Here is a 20,962-nt window from a genome sequence, read left to right as displayed (position 1 = left end):
CCCCCCCCTCCCCGGGAGCGGAGGGTGGCAGCTCCAGCAGGCGGGAAGTCGGAGGGAAGTTAGGAAGTAGACCAGGAATAGAGTGTAATTGCCCGCCATGAATTATTCATCGCATCTGGCTCGTCTTAATTTTTGCATAATGGCTTCGCTAATCCCCGATCAATTAATGGGAAATGAAATTTGAATGATAATAAAAACTCCAGAGATGAAAGGAATTAAGTATTCTCGTGGCTCGGGACAGAAATCTACACAACGGGACTCCGGGGAGGGGCCCCCTGCCCTGCCGCCCGCCCTGCCGCCCCCCTGGCCAGCCGGGCACGGTGGGACCCGCAGCCCCCGGGAAACCGGGTGTACACCTGTACACCTGTACACCTGTACACCTGTGAGGCGTGTCCCACGGGATATCCCGGCCAGGTCCCGCTGAAATGCACCTTCAGACATTTTACGAAGGCAACAATGTAGGTAAACACTTCACTGCATCGCATGGCCCTGCATTATTTTCCTGAAGAGTGGAGTGACCGACTGCAGTGGCTGTGTTGCTTTTCTTTTGCATTTTGTTAATTTAAAGCAATAAAGCAGTCAGTTTAATCTCTACAGCTGGGGCCTTGCCAGTTGTGGTGTTGGTCCTCCCACGCTGTGCGAGGCGTCACTGGATGTTGGGGCTGCACGTGCAGCAGCTGGGCACGGGGACAAGTGTGTGTGTGTGCACGTGTGTGTGTGCACACGTGTGTGTGTGCACACGTGTGTGTGTGCGTGCACGTGTGCCCGAGAGCATTCACACGGCCTGTTGTTCCTGCACTACTGAGCGACTTACAAGTCATCTGGAAATGTTCCTGTATTTGGAGATTTAACTAAAATACCGAAAACGGAGACAGCTTGATTCTACAGGCCAGTTTTTCATCTACTTGCATGAGTGAAATGACACTTTGAATGATTTCAGGATCTGGTACCAAATTTCCGTCACTGGCCAAATGTTTTTTTGTACATTTCCCAAGAAGAGCAAACATTTTGATTTGTGTGACAGTAAAATGGAATTAGAGGTTGAGTTTACTACCTCAAATGTATGCAGCATTTTTGTTTCTTTTCCAAAGCTGGAGTTTTGTAAAAGAAAAGGTGAAAAATTACAAGAGTATTTTCTTACCTAAACAAGGTCTTGTTCTTCAAACACATATGTATCTGCTTAGTATATTATCAGTACCAGTGCAATTACTTACACGTGTTAATGGAATTGCTTACATGCATGTGCTAAAGCATTTGCAGGGTTCAGGGCCACATGAAGACTAAGCTTTTGAAAAGGCAGAGTTTTTTCATTGGTGATTTCAAAGTGAATCTTTACAGCTGTGAGCTGGGAAATAGTAGAATGGGCCATGGGGATCTACAGTGTCTATCTGATGTAGTGTGTATTTTCACTGAAAACATCTAATTTAGGTTCAAATACATCAACTGTCTAAATGCTGGAAAAACTGGCATTGAACACAACAGCGTAATGAAGGGAAAGGAAATCTAGTCAACTGCTACATGGCTGGTGCTACATGATGGTTTCTTGCTAATGGGAAATGTACTGCACCTATCACACTTTAATGTCATGGGAGAAGTAACAAAATTCCGCAGAAGTAAGAGGACTATTAAGAGGACAATCAGTCCAGGGCAAATTTCAATCAGCATTTCCTTTTGGTCCACATATCAAAACTTGTTCAGAACTTACTTGGAATGTGACACTTCTTTTCAATTCTGCCAGTTTATTTTCCTATTTATGCCTAAAGACCAAAGTGTTAGAAGGAAGGGTTAGGGGATGTGGTTCTAGTCTGTATCTTGCTGCTTAATGCTGTGCAACCTCTGGCAAATACCTTGAGCTTGATGTGTGTCAGTTTCCCTGATAGCAAAATAAAAACACTTTTGGGTTGCTGGTATCTGAGGTGAAAAGCACAGCAGATATGCACTGTGTATTGCCTTTATCCTAACAGTGGAAATAGTCAGATAGGAAATTGGATGGAAAATCTGGGCAACAAGAATCTTAAGAAAGATCTCAGACATGCAAGGCATGACACACAAATGAATGGAGATGAAAAGGGAGTGAGGACTGTAAGGAAATAAGAAATTGCAGCCATGTGAGCAGCCCAAGCAAAGGGCAGGATCAACTGCAGTGTTGTTGGGAAAACAGGGAGAAATCGTATGGCACCACCAGGCAGTGGTAGAGGAGCTGAGTTACAGTCTTCATAGTGGCCCCAGAATCTCTGCCATCCCAGCTTGAATAGTCTCCAGTAGAAAAAAATAAAAATAAAAATATATATTTCCCATACTGTGTCTTGCTGACTTGCATAATTTAACGAGAGAAGAACATAACAACTGCATCAGGTCGGGCTGGAGGTCCTCTTGCTTAGCATCCTGTCTTCAATAGCAACAGGGAGTGACCTTTCATAAAAGCTGACTCTTCATCCTGGTCTGGTTTTGCCCATTGAGAGCAGTTATGTTGATGTCATTGTGAAGACTTGCTTTGTAAGGTTAAGTGTAGATACAAACATTTGCAGGACTTTCTTCCTGTAAGCTTGTTAACTAAGGGCCCACACCTGCAGATTCTTTTAATGTAAGGATTTATAAGTAAGGACCAGTACTGACCACTTTTAATAAATGTTGAAATGTGGAACCACGTAAAGGTCACTTTAAAGCAGTTTTAAATTACCAAAACTTCAGACTTACACAATAACTAACATATGGCTATTATTATAAAACAACTGAAATTTAAACTTGATGAGCTTTCATTCTTAAATATCAATCCACTCTGTTATTCAACAGAACAGAAGAAACAATTTAAAGCAGTATCTTCAGACAAGCTCGGGCCAAATCTACTTACTACTACAAAAGAGAGTTTGGGATGAAAATGTGGCTCTACTGAATCAATGGGGTTTTGCCATTGATTTCAATAGGACAGGATTTGAGCATTTAGTGGAAAAAGCCGATTCCAAGACACGTGGGTTTGGCTCATTTTTTTAAGCATGTTGTCAAAATCTGTTATTCATCCTCAGTGTTTGTATACAGGCATTGTTTAAAAGAATAATGCAGAGTGAACATTTTAAATGCATGGGAGCTGTCTAGGAATTAGCACTTGTCTATGAAATAAGAAACTTGCCTAAATAAATACTACATATTTATATAAAAGAGTTTTTTGTTTTTTTTTTCCACATATAAATTTGACTGGTCTATTCCACTTCGTATTTGCATAGAAGAATTTTCTTTAATCCAGGAGGCGCCACACATAAAATAGCTAATTATTCATATAAAGGAATGTATACATATCCACAGGTTTTAACTAGCATTTGACTTCTGAAAAGCCATGGAAAAAGCTCTTGACTTTGCTTGTTTCATGAAAGGAGCATTTTACACATTGGCACAATTTCTGTGGGTGTCAGCTCCACCTAAAGGTACTTCCCTAGGCTGTACCTTCCGCAGTACAGAGGTATGGTGACCCTACATACTCTGTTGTCTGCTCGTCTTTCTTTCCCACTCCATTGTCTCCTGTTTGAAAGACAATAACCCAAGCCTGTACTTCTGGTTCACACTGTATTAGCAACAGCCATGAGTGTTATGTGGTATTGTAAGCTGATCCAAACTAATTTGATTTTTCTAGGTGTGCAGCAAATAGGACAAATTCATTAGTCCTTGGTATAGAAACTTTCTAAACGAGCTGGGAATTAGTAGAAGCTAAAAGCTGCTGGGAATTTTGAGGCTAGTACTTCTCAAATCATCTTTACCCTGGTTTTGACCTTTCTTCCTTCAATAGTCTCCTTCCTGAGTCACCAAATGTTAGCTGCTTGGGGTTACTTGTGCATACCTGTTGTGGGGAGTCCTCCACTGTGTACTACTCTTGTAAGCCTTCATGTTCTCCATTTGGATGGAGTAAAAAAGGCTCTGTTTTTTATTCAGACTGATTGATCTCAGTGGGAATTTTGCCACTTCTGGACTCCCAGATTTTTCCCAAACCTAACAGTTCTCTGACAGTTATGATAATTTTGGCTAATACAACAGTTCCTGCTTTAATATTATACTTGTGGGACTTGACTTTAGTTCAGATTGTGGTAGCATTTAAAAGCTACAGCAATCCCAAGAACTGTTACACGATGCCATAAATCAGAGGTGCTCGTTACAGGTACAGCTCAGCAAAGCCTGTCTGCATTCTCCCTGAAGGGTATAATCACAGGGGATAATCACAGACCTTGATACTGTACAACTCACAACTTGCAGTCTGCTCCACCTTTTCCAGAAGTAGCCAGATCTTCAAGGACGGCAATGGGAAAGCAAAAGGGGGATGTTTATGCCCTTCAACTTTAGCCACCAAATGTCACTGGCTAACTGAGGTGCCCTAAATTGAGTGACATGAGCCTCTTTACCTGTCTTTAAATTCCTTCTGGCAGTCAGATTTGGTGCTGACTCACAAATGAGCCTCTGGTGCTCCATGGACATTTCACTGGGCTATGACTTATGTCCATGTTGTGTCATCTCACTGTCAGATGATTATTCGGTCACTGAATCAAATCTAAACTGCATTTTTGGGCATGGGAACAGGCTTCATTTTTAGATTAAGTAGCAACAGCAGGGAAGAAATGAGTGTGGAAATGGTCCCTATATAATTCACAGCCCTGTTTTATTTAAGTACTGTAGTATTACTACAGTAATTGTTTTTTGGCATCCTAAAAGTTGCAGACAGTCAAGGCAGAAAACTGCTTTTCTAAATAAATGGTCTTGCAAAGATGCTGAAACTGGTGCCTCTCTTTATTGCCAATAATAATAAAAAAAAAGTCCAATATTTTGCATAACCTCTCTTAATTGGCAATAATAAAAGAAAGTCCAATATTTTGCATAAACATGTGGGAATTATTATAGATGGAGGAGGGGACGAGGGTGAGACTGAAAGGAAAGGAGATATGAGAGCAGACCAAGTCTGGAGATAACACGATGATTAAATTTTTGTGGTTTTGTTCAAAGTCAGAGTGTCACGGGTGAGCATACAAGAAGGAAGCAAAGGGAAAAAGGGCTGATGATTGGCACAGGCGGTTTTAATGAGAACTGATTTTAATGTCTAATACCGGGTCATGGAGAAAAAAATAAAAGAACTTGGGAAGTCAGACATCACCTTGCTTCCAGGAGCATCAGGAAGTCAGACAGTAGAGCTTTCAGAGTCTGTGGAGATAGTCTGGAAGCTATACTGACAGGTAAACTGCTTATTTTGCTAATCCTCCTTAACTGTTTTAAGTCCCTGTTTTAAGTCCTCTGCAGTGATGTGACAGCTTCAGGCTGTGTGGCTAAACTATAGCTGTTCACTTTGGTCTTCTCACTCTTTTCTACTCTGCCTCTCCACTTGCTCAATAGAAAAAGATCTTTTTATTTTCTGAAGAAAAAACCCCAGAAAATATGGCAATCCTTTTCACCACTGCATATTAGCTGAATAACTATTTTCAGTGAGTTTTATGTGTATTGCTTCTCATCTAACGTAAATTTAAATTAATTAATAATGAGGTATCTGCTTGCCTCAGATGAATTTACAAACATCAGAAGTTCTGTAAGGCCTTAAGACTCCACAAAACAGGTTTAAGAAAGACATTTTGAAGAAACTAATATGCGGACCGACTTATAATGAGGCACCAGGGAGGACAGTGTTCTGCAGCTCACTTTTCTTCCTAGATCCTACTGGCATGGCTGGTGTATGCTTGTTTCTGTGCTTTAGATCATCCAGTTTCATTCCCAGTCTGGAGCCTCTCTTACTCCACACTTTTGAGAGTTGTGCCGACAGGTTTTCACTGCTTGAGGTTTTACTACCTACTGCTCCACTCGCCCACGTCAAGCTGGATGCAGTGTGGATGGAAACAGTGGAGAAGCCTCAACAGGTATTTGCCATTTGTTGTGTATTTCCTCAGACTGCTGACTTCATTGCTAAATGTTCATCAAGTTTTCCACCCTTTAAGCAAGCCAGCACTTCCTATCCTAACTATGCATTTCTGTAATGAGCTTTCTTTAGAAATACTATAATTTTCTTTTGGAATTTCTACCTACTTCTAAAGATGGCTTAGTTTCTTCTTTTTAGAAGCTCAAAACTTTATAGAAGGTCTTATTGTCCCTGCCTAGCAAACTGATACACAGTTTCTGTAGCTCATGCTCCTGCCTTTATGTTACTATATTTCTGGATTTTTTTCCAGAAAATCACTGGGGGGACTTGCTGAGAAATACCAGCCAGGTATTGCTAGATTGATGGAAGAATCACCAAATCCTGGTCAGTGGAAACACTGAACAGAGCAAAACACTGAAGAAGGGCCAATTTGGTCTTCTACCTCCAGTTGTCACTCTCTGTTTATATCTCACACAGGTGGGACCAGAAAGCAGAGCTGAAGGGTCAGTGAGATGCTTTGAGAGAAGCTGGTTCACTGTGCTAATGCTCTCTCATCATACAGGAGAGGAAGAGGATCACAGATACATCCTGAGCCTATGCCTGTCAGAGTCAGTAGGACTCAGCTCCCTGCTTTGGGCCTCAAGTTGTTAAAGAGAGGTAGTTTAGCTCAAATTGTGAGGCTAGGAGGGGAGCAGGATAATGCAGCTGTGGTTTCAGGGGGTTGTTTTCCACTCTTGTGACACTGATGGGAACATTCCATATGAGGCCCCTGAAAATTCAACTTTTCTTCTAATGGAAAGTGCTGCTTTATCACAGGGTACCTGGCCCAGCATTGCATGTGGACTTGACCAATTACGAGGCTTTGAAATGACTTTGCTGCTAGAGTTCCAGCTGCCAGGAAGTGCCAACAGGAGCCTGGGTAACAGTGCAGGGTGGCCTGATGCTAAAGCACTGTCTGCTGAAGAATCAAGATTAGTATTTGTAGCTGCTGCCGCCAGGATGCCTGTAAAGCTTTCATGGGTCAGCAAGCAATGATTTTGAGACTAATTATTATTGAAGAGGACTCCAGCTTACAGGATTTTTAAAACAGTTTATTTTTATTTTTTTACTGATAACAAAAGTCTCTCACACAGCAGAGAAAGGAGGACTGCATGAAGCAGGTGGGAGAAAAATCTCCATTTGGGAGGAAGTCCTGGGCTTTGTATATTTATGATTTTCCTGAAATGTTTCCCAAATACATGCAAGCCTGATCCTCCTAGTTCTGCAATAGAACAGTCAGTGGGAGGTTTGCATTTTTATTTCAGGGGAAAAAGGAATCGTGACTTTGTTTTGTACAGATTATATGAGCTCCTGAAATTCAATTCTGCTTTCCATGTGCAAATAAAGCTTTCACTGGCTGCAGCTGGATTTATGTTAGGGTTTTCTGAAATAGGGTTCAGCCTCAGTATTTTAGATGACTGTTTTGTTTTTATGGGTGTGTGTGCCATTCTTCATGAAGCATTTCACAAAGAAGAACCGTGGTTCCCATGAGTAAATGAAGGATGTTGGCCAGCTGAAGAATATTTTCCTATCACTTTTCAAATATGGCTACACTGAAAACCAAAATCATGAGAAATATTTCATGTGAAGAACTTGGGGCTGATTTCAAGCCACCTGACTTCACTTTGGTTTTGCTCTTTAAAATTACCTAGAAAATACCATAATCTTCTTTTTTGTACAGCTGGATGAGAGCCAGACCTCTGGCTCCAGAGGTAAAGGGCAAAAACTAAAAAAATCCTGTCTGAACAGGCAACTCCACCCTCTTCCCCAAGTCAGCTTGGCCTTGTGACAGAAAAGTGAGCTCTGAAGCAAATTCATTCATTGCCTTGTTTTTGGACAAAACTCAAAATTCTGAACTCACACCACAGAGAGACCATTTCCATGAAATCCAGCACATTATTTTATCACCCTTTGTCTTCTCCTATAATCAGATTAAATTTGCCTTAGACAGTGATTAACTAGATTAATAATTTTAATTGCTTTTATCAAAGAGAAAAGCCTGCACTGAAAATGCAGTGTTGTCAAAGAAAGGTGATTGCCTTATGAGCAGAGTCAAGAAGGAGCTCTGTGTTGTGATGCAGCAGTGGGGGAGACTGTTCTAGCCAGGTATCCAAAATAAGAAGGTTTAAATCATCCTCTGAGCTAGACATTTGAGCCCCACCAAAATCAGTAGGAGGGAGGGATAGTAAAGGATTCCACAGAGAGAAGAAAATGTGGAGAACTGTCTGTATGCAGTTCACCTACTCCCAACATAAAGTGTTGGTCTCCCTCACAGTACATTTTTTCTTTTCCTCTTTTTCTTCTTGATGTAATTTCTTATGGTTCCCTAAACTCTGCAGGCCCATTTGAGATTACCCACCATGGTGCTACAGACAGACAGAGACTGCATCTGGATTCAGTGGGCTGGGAGATGCAAAAACCAGGGGTCCCCAACCCCTATAGTTTGATTTACTATCTGCTCAGAGCACATCCTGGTTTTCTTTTGCTTGGACCTTAGCTTTTATAACTGTAGAAGGAAGGTGTAGCTCTGTGTGTGGTGTGGGATGAAGAGGCTGATTCCTTCCTGGTAGTGGTTTGGGAAAAGCCAGAATAGGAAGACAGACCCAGGAGCTCAGAAGTGCTGCCACAGCTGCCAATTCAGATACAACCTGAGGCTGTTGAGATGCAAGAAAGCCATCAAAGGCTACAGCAACTGATTATCTGCCAGACTTGGGCTCCTCTGTGGAAAGTTATAGTGATACCTTCAAAAGTTGTCTAATGTACATATTGCAATTATTTCTTTCCAGTGGCTGCATAAGAAACCAAAATATGGAAACCCTAAATAATAAAGGATCCAGGAGGATCCACCTTCATATGCAGCAAGAGTAATCTAAAACACATCAGGTGCCAATGTGAAAAGACTGAACATGGCCCAAAGGTTTTAGGAAAGCTTAGAAAATAACATAAAAAATTAACATGTTCAAGACTGAAAGTAGTGAGACTTTCTTAATTTCACAAAGTCCAGCTCTCATCTATACTTAAGTGTATGCATGATAAGGTATGAGTAAACTCTGCATTTCACCAGGCTGTTTCACTGTCAGAGACCAATTACAAACTGGAGAAGCAGGGCTGGCCCCAAGTGGAGAAAACTGGTTTTCATCAGGAAGTATCAGCACATTAAGATCAAAGTCTTACTCTGAGAAGATCCTACTCTCAGCAAAACCAGAGTTGTTCATAGGCTGAAGGCACAGCTCAGAGCAAAATGGCAAGATCACCATAGCACTTCCTCCCCTTGGGGAAGACACGTTCCAGTCCTGCTCAGGCAGACTTTTGCAGCATGGCTCAGTGCCCAAACCACGGGCTTACAGGATACTCTCCTGGAGCACCTACACTCTTAATAACTAACTGCGTATTCACTGGAATAGGAACATCTTCCATAAGGCAGGGAAATGCAATATACCATTAACAACTAATGTCAGTGTCTCTAATCTGTGATCCACTCTAATCACTTGCCATGGGACTTCACTAAATCGTGTAATTGACTCCAGCCTTTCCAATTACAGTTAAAACAATTTTCATGAGGGAGAATTCACCAGGCTGTTAAAATAGTTCACTGAATTTACTCTCTTATTATCATGACTACATGTTTGACTACATTTCTATTTGGATCTTTAATTTCAGGCACCGTCATCTATAACACAAGAAGCTCTCACCTCATGTGATTGAAATTATACTAGAAAAGCATCTGAGCGATTAACCAGGTATCTTGATACATGGTGTTTGTAATGTAAAAACCAGTAAGTTCTTAATCTTAAAAAAGTGATTATCAAACCCTGTTATCTTACTAAACTTAAAATATTGCCCATTTGTGAGTTTTCTTAGTGACTAATTCAGACAATGATGTAATGCTCTGATTCATTCTCCTACATCATAGACCATCACAGTAAGTTTGGTCTAACACATTGATCCTTTCAGAGCTTATCAGTCAGGCTTTGGGGTAAGGGGACTGGCAGGTAGAGGTACCTATCTTTAGCAACACCACCACATTCTTCTTTGCATTGTTGTTGCATCTTCTAATGACAGGCTTCAGCTTGACCTTTGAGAAGACAGTATTCAACCTCTAGATCAAATTTAAACCAGTGTAGTTTGAAGTTACATGCTCATAGGGAGGTATGAAAGTGCAAGAATTTATTCCAAGAGTCAGGGGGACCGAGTCATACCGAGATAATCAGCAAACAGATGGGCAGAAGACACTGAAGGTTCAGAAATGTACATGAAGGCACATAGCACAGAAATGTGGATTTTTGCTGTTTAAAATGTGGTTTCTCAAAAAGCACAACCGACTGCAGACAGGACACCATAAGAGAAGTGCAGTGTGTGCAGAGCATAGGAGAAGATAAAGGAGAGGGACTAGGAGGGAGCTACTATTGATGCACATGGCAGGAAGGCAGAACTGAGCATAGACAAAAAAGTAGTTTACCATCAAAAGCATGCATGTCCTCTGGCTTAATTAGTCCTTGCTAATGGTGATGTGGTGCTCCTACTACCAGTCTGCTCACCTCTGTCCCTCCTTCTGATTATGGCACTTACCAGCATTACTTAAACATTTGGCAAAGAGAGACATAAGCATGGATGGGAATGCAGCAATGCTGTTACAGTTACTCCAGCCTCTTCTAGTCAACTGCCCACCTGAGCATGACTTAGGCACAGATGCAAGAGAAGGAAAACAGTTACTAGCACCTCCCCTCAATGGAAGGATAAGAAATAAAGAAAATGTGAAAGAACTAACAAAATCCATGTCTCTATCCAGACCTTTATTAACTCGTTTGGCAGCAAACAAGCCATCTTCTAGGCTTTAGCAGAAACTAGCTTATGTTTTGCTACACTTTAACAATCCCAAGCTAGTTCCTTTCCCTTGACACAATTTATAAAATTTGCACTCCAAACATCAATTGCTGTAATAATAACACTACTTAAATTTCATTATGTAACCTCATGCTATTTGTTCATGAGGATTAGTGCTTAATTAATTAACAACACTTAGTATTTCCACTTAACACTTTACCTCTTACCATCATACAGTCAATACCTAATTAAGGGCAGAGCTCCACAGACAGTTCACATCAGGGCTTCCCTTTCACAGCTCTGTATCCAAGACTTCCTCACATAGTGTTACATTAATTCAAGTTGAAAGCCCTATTGACTTCATCAGGAAGCATGTAATGCCTTGGCTCTCAAGTTACTATCTTTGCAAGTTCCTTTTCTTTTCCTGTTGCTTTTGGTTGCTTACTATTCACCCAGGGATCTAATTATTGGCTAATGTGATGGGTGATAACGTGAACCATGTTATTAGTGTTAGCTACAAAACCTTCATTCTTCTGTTGTGAAAACCTGATTCTCAATCACCTAGTTGAACTGCCTTTGGATAGAAAATGTGTTAACCACAAGAAACACATTATAAAATATCAAGCCCGAGTTTTTAAGGGAGATGGTGCTTTCAATCCATCAGTCAAATGCCTGTTATGAAAGTGCCTTTCTTGTAAGCACCCCAGGGTGCTACACAACATCAATAGACAATATAAACACAGAGCTTTCATGGTTCACTTTACAATTGGACATTGACTCTGAACCTGTGAAACAGAAAGGAATTGAATTTCACGACCAAAGAGGATAATGTGCACAGGATTAAGCAGGCAACATGGGTAGAAGCAGGAAAGCAATACGGTGTTGGATGCTAATAGAGAGATTAAATTTACAAATAAGAAACCAAAGGAATAAAACAAGTCTGAGTAAACTCTCATAAAACAGAAGTAGCATTTGATGCTTCATATCAGTCCACTGTTTTTTTCAGAGCATCAAACATGCTCATGGGTTTATTCAAATCTTATTGATTGACTGGGCCCTGACTATGGGAACTGAGCAAAGAGAGCCCTAAATAGCTCCAGCCTAGAGGATTATCCAGACAGTATGGAAAGAAACTTCTGCCAGAGTCAAACTGGAAAAAAATAAAAACATTTGTCACAGTTTAAGAACTTGTCTAGTGTTTCAGAGGATGTCTTCACACGGAAGTGGCTGGCACTGCAGCAGCTTGGGGCTGCTGCTGCTCAAACCTGCTCCAGAAGAAAGCAAGTGATCCTATTCAGCAATGTGGCTTGCAGCTCTAAGCGGTGCTGTGGTGTCCCATGCACATCACAGTTTGTATCAGTTAGGACAAACAGTCTTCTCTGGAAGCCCCTCTTGCCACATGAGCCACAGCTTGATAGATACTAGAAATGTCAATTAGTTGGTTCTTTGAGAACTGACTGTATTGAACGTAATCTGGCCTAAACATTTTGACACTGAATTCTTCCACAAGGATAACTGTGTACTGCTAACTGCAGTGTCTTGGTGCCCGGAATATTCTGTGTTAGTGTTACTCTTAACTTCTAAAATCCCAGGAGTTTAAAGTAAAAAACAGGCCTTATAACACATAACTATAACTTCATTTACACTGCAGATGGACGAGACCTTTATTGCCATATTCAACCTCAATCTGAGGTATCAACCTCAGATACTCATCCTAGACTTTTCTGGACATGTATGTTTGGAATTCAGTACTTGCCATTCATCTTCCCCCCAGTCCCCACATTTTTTTTCCCCCTTTTTCAGCTTCAACTTCAACCCTCCAATATTCCCTTGCCTTCAGTCACCACAGTCCAGGACCCCCTTATCTCAGACACAAAACAGCCTAGCCAGCCCCAACCAGTTAACACCTAAGCTCTCCATCACTTGGTTATCCTGCAGCCCTCTCTAACATTTACCACCTAGGACCCATCCCAGACACATTCCAGCCTGTCCATGACCCCTTCCCTGGACCACATCTGCACTGGTTAAGGCTGGGTCCACTGATCTATATGGTTACATGCGAGTTAGGCAAATCATGCACTTTTCTTATAATGAGTTTCCTAAAAGGTAATGCTCAAGACAGAACTGTCAGCTGTGGTCACTCTTGATCAGGAAATGTGACCTGTTAATTAGCATGCACATTGGATCTGGCCATTAACACATTGTGAAACTACTGTGGAAGCTGATTCAAGTTATTATCTAGGTAACTGTGCTTCTGTTTCCAGCACGAGGCTGTCACATGAGACTTTCTGATAACTTTTGTATTTACATTTGCTGTGCATCTGTCCTTGCATCTCCAATCTCTGATGTCTTGGAGGAACTCATGCTGAGATAGTTCCTGACTGAGGTCAGCTTCCAGAACTGGAACTCTGCCGGGTGCAGCCCAAGATGTGAACCAAACGCAGGCATAAAAGCAGAGTTAAGACAAAAGCTTTGCATTTGGAAGGCAGTTCTCTACTTTTGCATATGATAAAAAAAACTATTTAGACTACTTGTATAATTAGGATTTTACCTCTCATTCTTCTGTTTTACTTAGCCTGTACAATGAAACAGGTTGATCTGTCTAGTCTGTCCTACAGTTTTCACTCATGCTGTCATTACCCTGTGTAGTGTTGGGGTTTCAAAGCTTCATAGAACTGTGTATTCATTTCTGCTGTTCATAAGGCTCTCCCTGTAAGAGGTCATGGGGACACATCCCTAGAGTAGTCAGCAACAGATCCATGGTGGTCATGAATGTAAGTTTCAGCATGTATTTCCTCCCTGCTTCCAGCCATCAGTGCCTAATGTCATTGGAACAATTTATACTTCTTGGCTAGCACAACCTTCTCCAGCAATCAATTTCATGAGTGATATTGATTGCAGTAAGTGGTACCTGTGCTGCCCCTGTTGCTTCATCAGAAGAAAGTGTTCCTGCTGCTGCACCACCATGGTGCCTTGCAATTTAGCCTGCACAGGGAGTGCTGGATGAGTTGTTTGATGACTGGCAGTACAAGATATCTTTGCCTAGCGAAATTGTCCAGCACTAGAGTTAATACTGAAGCACAGGCCAGCTGAAGCGATGTTTAAAGGGCAGGGTATGCTTCAGGGCAAATGTGGTTGACACAGGTACACTCAGGATATATCTTACCATTTTATCACTATGCCTATTTGAAGCACAGCCTTTCCATCCATTGATTCTTAGCACTCAATATAGACAAATATTGAAATATTTCTGAGAATGGCATTTTCACAGGTAGCATTACCCAGCCCAACCCAGTTCATATTTCCTACCTTGGTGGTCCACAACTTGACTGTCCAGTCAAATGATGATGTGACAAAGAGATGGGAAAAGTCAATTGGACCCACTGCCATGTGACAATTGATTCCTGTGACAGGTCCTTGGTGGCCTTCAAAAATTTCACCAATGCCAGCTTTACTGCAGGAAGAAGAGACATTTGGATTCAGAGAGTGATTGAACATCTGGTGATTTAAAAGATTTTTTCTTTACTCTTAGCGTTCTGTTTCCTTTTAAAGTTCCATTTAATCTGTAAATCTCTCCTTTCAGTAAGGCCTTTGCCTGCAGAGGTTTACTGCTGTTAGCACAATGAATGCTTAGGATCCAGCACAGAGAGACTTTCTCTTACTTTTGAGGACTTGCCTTACTCACTTTTTCATACACTGTCTGCTATTGTATCTTGAAATAACATTTATGTATAATTATAAAATAATTATAAATTATAATTATACTGTAGCTTATGCCTTTGAGTAAGCCATTATCACAAGGAATAACCATTATAATAAAAATGCAAGTATGTAAATGACTTATCATGAGCAATTCTTTTTCTCTTAAATATCTAAAATAAGTTTCCACAGCAGTCAGTCAAGTCACTAGGAAGCAAATCCTTTTTCACAAAAAGTAAAGGATCTGTTCCTGTGATCAGGTATCATACATTCATTACTTTGAACAAGGGGAGATGTGCATTTCATTGGCCTGAGGCTAGAACAGCTGTTTGGAAGTGGAAATACAACGCTGTGTAAGAGACATTGTGCACAGTTTCCTTCTTCCTGGAAGCAAATGATGCCACATCAGTTGTCAGTGCTCTCTCACAGTATATGCAGAAAGAGGATTAATGAAATTATCCTTTTAGTTGCACTATAGAAAAATTACCAATGGAAGAAAATACACTAAAAATAGGCATAGCTCTGACAAGGCTGCCAGCCCTGTGCCAGTGTGAACACAGCGTACCCAAAGAGATGAGGAGCTGCACTGGAGGAAACTGGTCCCTCATAATGCCAGTGTGGTGTCCCTTCACCTCTCCTGTTGACTGTGACAGCGTGGCCTCCCCTGACAGACCTTGCAGCATGTCCTGGAGCAGAGGCTAAGTTCTGCAGTGCTGGGTACAAAGCACATCTCTTATTTTATCCCCATCTGTCTACCATGTAGTCAGCAGGACACGGGAGTTCCAGAGCACTGAGAACACATTGTTTATCTACTGTGCTTTGCCACACCTATTTCCAGAATAACATATGGCTCTCCATTGTGCTGGGCTGAAGGACACAGGAGCCTCTGGAAGTAAAAGGGAGATGACAGCACCAAGCTCTAGGAAGGACAGGCAGGAGCAGAAAAGGAGAGTGTTTGTTGATGGTCAGCAGAAGGTTTGCTAAAAAGGTGGGCTAACAAGAGTATCTGGCACCTTTCTCCTCTTGAGAGGAACAAACCAGACATGTCTGAAAGATCAGAAGTGAGAAATGCCCTTGGGCATGCTTCATTTATACTAGCAGCCTAAGACTAATTCAAACCATCAGCCACCACACAGCCTCAGTATAATGCCTATTTCACAATACTGTCAGCAGTCAGGCTAAAATAAAAATATTTCAAAACAAAGATTATTTGGAACAAAACATGTAAAATAGTATCTATGCAACATTAGGAATATGCAATAGAAGCCTTACAATCTTAAACCAGTGTATCGATGTCTATTCAGTCAACAGAAACACAGAATATGATAAAATATGAATTCAGATAATACTGCAAACTACTGAAGTGTGGGGATGAGCTTTAAATGGATCTGTGAAAAAGGTTTGTTCTTTCCAAAAGCCTTTTGAGCATCTCAGAGGATGAAACTACTATCAGAAACTAATGGAGCACACTAGCATCCTGCAGATTTACAGGGTGGAAAATAAGGAACTTGGAGTATTAAACTACAGCCTGGGTTATGCAAGGAAGGGATATGACCACTGTGTGTGAGAAAGCAAAAGGTACCAGTTGTGGGAGCTCTCATACCCCCGTGGCACACTGCACCTACATCTCTGTTGGCAAATAAACCAGGCAGCAGTCCAGATTAAAAGCAAGTGGTGTGGCTCAGCTCCTGGCTGTACAACAAAAGCCTCTTGCTCTCTTGGAGAGGATGGGCATGTCCAAACTGCCCACCAAGAGCAGGGGCCAGCAGGGCTCAGTCTCTAGCCTGTGGTGCTGTGGGGGAACACCCAGCTCTGGGTGGTCACACTCCGGGACATGCTGCTCTGTTTCTTGCGTGTGTGTGTGCCTGTGGTGGCTTTTCTCTGATGTACACCTGTGGAAACTGAAGGTGGAGCTGAGGATGGTAAAAACCAAAGCAGATTACTATCTCTTATGAGTGGTTTAGGTCTGATTGCTCTGCAACAAAACTGTCTCCTAGGGCCTGATTTGACCTGCCTAGACACAGATAACTACATCAGCAAGCTGTCTAGACCTCTGTCTCACCTCATAGGTGAGAAAGAGTAATTTCTGAGGTCACAGTCATCTCTTCTTCCGGCAGATGTCTGAAAAAGGCAAAGGAAATCAAACCCTAAGAGCAGTCATTGCTCCCCACTAACTACACAGGAACCCTGGGGGAGCTACCCCCATGTAAGAAGCTTGTAGGCACAGATGCTTAATGTCAGGCAACTCCTGTCCTAGTCGTGCAAAGTACAACAGTACAGACACCATTGATCCAAGAGAGAAAACATGAAACACTCTCCATAAACACTTGGCTACCTCACACCAACACAGGTACAAAATGCTACTAAAGTACAAAATGCTGAACATCACCTCCCATGACGACAGGCTGTGTAGACTGTTCCCTCTTCGCTGCCAACGACAAAGTTATTGACGTCTCCAGTTGGGAAAGCCATTCCTGTAACCGCCACTGGTTTGGACTTATTGTACACCAGCTCCATGCTCTCCTACCAAAAGAGGTCTTTGTTATTATTCTGCAATCATCCTTCTGGTTGGCAGTTTAGTTTGTTTGTTTCCTAATTAATTTCTAGATGTTACACAGGGTGGCAGCAGGAGAAGAAGAAATCATTTCACCCAGCCACAGGACTTTGTTTTGTACACATGATGCTGCAAGAAGATGCAGTGTCACAAACTAAGATGCACCACTCCTGCCATTCCGTGTTGTCTGTCACATGTTTGGGAGTGGCTGGAAGGCACTGGGCTTTGCTGCAGCATCTTAAATCAGGCAGCCATGACCTGTGAGAATTTAAAATGTAATGGTGCAGAAACTAAAGATTATACCTTAATAGTTACATTTGCCAGCCCCAGGCTCGAATAAAACATGCAATAACCCTTGTATTTACAAATATTTTTTAAATAAATGGTTTGTCAGGAAACGTGCAATATCATGTGCAGCTGAGGCACTTATCAGACTGTGCCATTTGTCCCTTTGGAAAACAAAATTTAAAAGTTGGGGTCCTGTCACTACCACCATTCTAAGTGTTACTTCTCAGGGATTTTCTGAAGTAACCATAAATACTCACTCTAGACTCTACCATCAAGCTACAAACTAACAAATATGGGTTGTTTGGCTTTTTTTTCTTTGGGTAGCTATATTTCAAAGTAAATCAGCATGCCCATTTTTACAATCAGCATGCCCATTTTTGCTGTTGCAAGTCCAACCATCATGAACAGTTTGTGGCCGCTGGAAGATGCGTATGCTTTGAGCAGATTTTGCACAACTTTTTGGTCGTTCAGCCTAACTGGTGCAACGCAAGAATCCACAAAGGGACTGAATGATTTAGCAATTTTCATTTTTAGCTATTTAAGTGGGTATGTTTTCTGCGCTGAAAATGTCTAAGCTGCTGTTCTTATAGGGCCAAAACCTGTGGCGTTCTTCTCAGAAGGGCTTTTTGCTATAGCTAGAGAAAGTGGGCATCCCTGTGAGAGGAGATGGCTGCAAATCCATAGAGGAAAACTTTTGCTTGGTTTATACTTTTCTTTGCAATACATTTGGTTCTACTAAAAAGGCAAAGCAAGACCTGGAAAATACATTGGCAGAGCACCTGTGGACCACGTGTGTCTGTGAAAATTTTCTGGGGTGAGAGAATAATTTAGTGTCTCTGTGGAGACATGGCAAGATACTATGGTGGACTTTCTCATCCCAGCAACTACAGCATGGATGTAAGCAAGTGCTCTGGATCTGTGTCTTCGGAAAGTTTCAGACTGACACACATCAGCAACACTCTGCTCCTCCTAGTTTAAAGCTATGGCATGTAGCTTGACATCAAGTCCTGTGGCTTTCTTTTCTAGATCACCATGATCCATAAGCCAAACTTCAGCGTAATGTGGGGTGTGTTCCCATCCTTGTTGAACGTCCCTTTAGGAGCAGGGAAATTCTAGCTGAGTGATGAAATACTGGAACTGAGGTGTTCACAATTCTCTGCTTCAGAATTCAGTATTCTAGTAAGTGAATACATAAGGGTGGGATTTATCTTCTTGATGTTTAAGTGAGGAACTGGGGAAGGGATTCAGGTCCCTAAATGTAGGTGTCTGGGTCATTTTAGATGTCTGAAGATACAGCTACCAGACCCATACTGTTGCCTTAGATGTGCATCAGCAGTGTGATCTAACTTTGAAGTTGGCCTCATTTTGAGTATGGGAGTAGATGGGATGACTTCCAGAAACCCCTTCCATGTTAAGATTTGATGGTTCTCTATCTCAGGGTGGGTGTTTGAAATGGTATTTCACACTGAGATGGGATGACTCATCCTCTAGAGCCCAGTCTCCCTCTACATTGACTGTAAAAGGAACTCAAATTACTAACTTAGACTTGGCATAGACCTAACTTTTAGATAGCTCAGGTTAGGACAGAGGAGTCCCACCTCTTCTGTCAACTCTGGAAAGCAGATAATTCTATAGTAATTGCACATTAATGTATGATTAATGAATGATTTATGGAATTGTTCATAGGAGTTTATATGCAGCATTCTGAAATGAGATCAGATCTCATGATGCTTAGTAAAAATATATATATTTTTTCCTAATAAATTATGTATAAAAAATGAGTGATGCTTTGAAATAGAGAATTTTCTACTCCAGAAGATACCACTTAAAAAAATGCTGCCCATAGATCTTTTTCAGCATCAGATTCTTTGTTTAGTTTCCACAACTGTAATCACTAGTGGTTTGGACACTTTTCCTGAGTTTCCCTTCATTTCTGACACAAAGAAAGGGGGGCTGAAAGGAAGACAATAGTAGCAAACATTCCAGAGAGGAGAAATCAGCTCTAAAACTTTTGATTTGCATTGTTTGTTCCTTTGGCTACTGAAGGCAGGCAGCAAAGTAAGCTTTCTGACTGTGCTGTGGAAACCCAGAGTGCCCAGAGTGTGTTCAGCAGCAGTGCAGTCCAGTCTGTATTTGTTCAATGATGCTGTAGAGTAAGTACAATTTATACCACAGGCGACTTCTGTAATTACCATGCTTTAAAATGGATTATTTCATTTTCACTTGAAACTGACCTATGTATTAACGTATTACAATAATTACATGATTTGTGGTAAAGGAAATGGGTTTTGGCTCTTAGCAGAGACTGCTGGAAGCAAGCTATATTCTTTCAAGTGCATCCATTGGTTTTAGTTTATATAAGACGGGAGGTTTTAGCTTTTAGGAGCAATGATGTTCCATTAAGCAGGTATCCTGCTCTACCTACGGTGCTTTTTTTCCCCCCTGTATAGGTGAAAACAAACCCACCTGTGGAGTTGAGAGCATGTCCAGGCTCCAGGAGCACATTTTGCCATCCGTAGAGACAGTAATGAGGTTGTGGGCATTCTGTGTTCCAACTACATTCACACAATACACAGGATGCTGAAAACACATTAACACTGGAAATCAGAGAGCCATTTTCACATCTTCACAAACAAATTTCTAGTGTCTCATATGTTATTTTAAATAATGATTAAGTAGTCACATGATGCCTGGAGAATACAGGATTCAGCTTATGCCAAATAGGAATTGTTTTGAGGTTTGTTTGTTTTTTAATTTAAATTGTAAGAGATACGTTATAGAGGTGGAAATGTTTTCTAAGTTTCATTTTCCTCATAATAAAACAACCCAGCTAAGTAATGCTTTGAAAATACTGAATTATATGGATGAGATTTCACCCACAGGGACATGTATCATTCTACTGATGGCTTTTGACACTGAAAATGTTTGGCAAAAAGAAGCAAGCTGTCCAAATGGAATAAAATTGAAAACTTTATTCAAGAAAAGAGCTGCATAAAACTTGAACTTTTCTAGAATTTGGCTTGCAAGCTAAATGTTTGCAAATGTACTCCCATTGAAAAACATGTACAAGTCCATCAGCATTTTCCAGCACTAGCCAATATACTTTTTAAAATCTGTCACTATAAATATGGAATGATTAAATTTAGGGTGTTACACTTGGTTCATGATAGCATAGTCATTCCATGGAGGCTGAATTCCACTTGGAATATGCAATAATGAAACTTGGCCTATTCCTTTTCCAAGGAACCTGGTAACATTTTGGGCCCAAAGCATCATCTGATATCTGATGGTGACACATGAGGGACGGTTCAAGTTCGGGTAAAAATCAGTAAATCTGAACAATAACATTTACATTCCTTTGGCCAGTACAAGTGACACTGCTGAATGGAGGGTAAAACATATACACAAGTCAAACAAAGAAAAACTGTGTTTCTCTGCCTCTATTGTTGATGAATAGAAGAACTGTGTCTCCAGGAAGAAATAAAAAATACTTTTCACTAATACTTCCCTTATTTAAAGAAATTGGGACCAACTTATAAGACATCCCTATAGAGCTTCTAAGCCCACTCCAGGTAGGCTTAGAAACCTAGCATTAGCTCCTGCTGGAAGGAATGGCAGAACTACTCCTTACTTTAGACTACTGTAAGATCCAGCTGCAGGTCACCTGCCCAGGCAGTAGG

At 41.2% G+C, this 20,962-nt stretch overlaps 1 protein-coding gene across 1 annotated transcript in view; it reads right to left on the bottom strand.

Moving 5' to 3' along the window:
* The window catches only part of DYNC1I1 (dynein, cytoplasmic 1, intermediate chain 1), a 176,809-nt gene that overhangs the window by 26,888 nt on the left and 128,959 nt on the right, over positions 1 to 20,962 (bottom strand). Inside the window, exons 11-13 of the mRNA XM_009994970.1 lie at positions 19,749 to 19,862; positions 16,830 to 16,963; positions 14,051 to 14,195 (exon numbers count right to left, since the gene is read on the bottom strand). Of these exons, the coding sequence (XP_009993272.1) occupies positions 14,051 to 14,195; positions 16,830 to 16,963; positions 19,749 to 19,862 (393 nt within the window). The remainder of the gene's footprint in view (positions 1 to 14,050; positions 14,196 to 16,829; positions 16,964 to 19,748; positions 19,863 to 20,962) is intronic.

The sequence above is a fragment of the Chaetura pelagica genome, unplaced genomic scaffold (assembly GCF_000747805.2).
Source record: "Chaetura pelagica isolate M959 unplaced genomic scaffold, ChaPel_1.0 scaffold12, whole genome shotgun sequence".
Classification (NCBI taxonomy): Eukaryota; Metazoa; Chordata; class Aves; order Apodiformes; family Apodidae; genus Chaetura; species Chaetura pelagica.
This window is presented reverse-complemented; position numbering and strand designations above follow the sequence as displayed.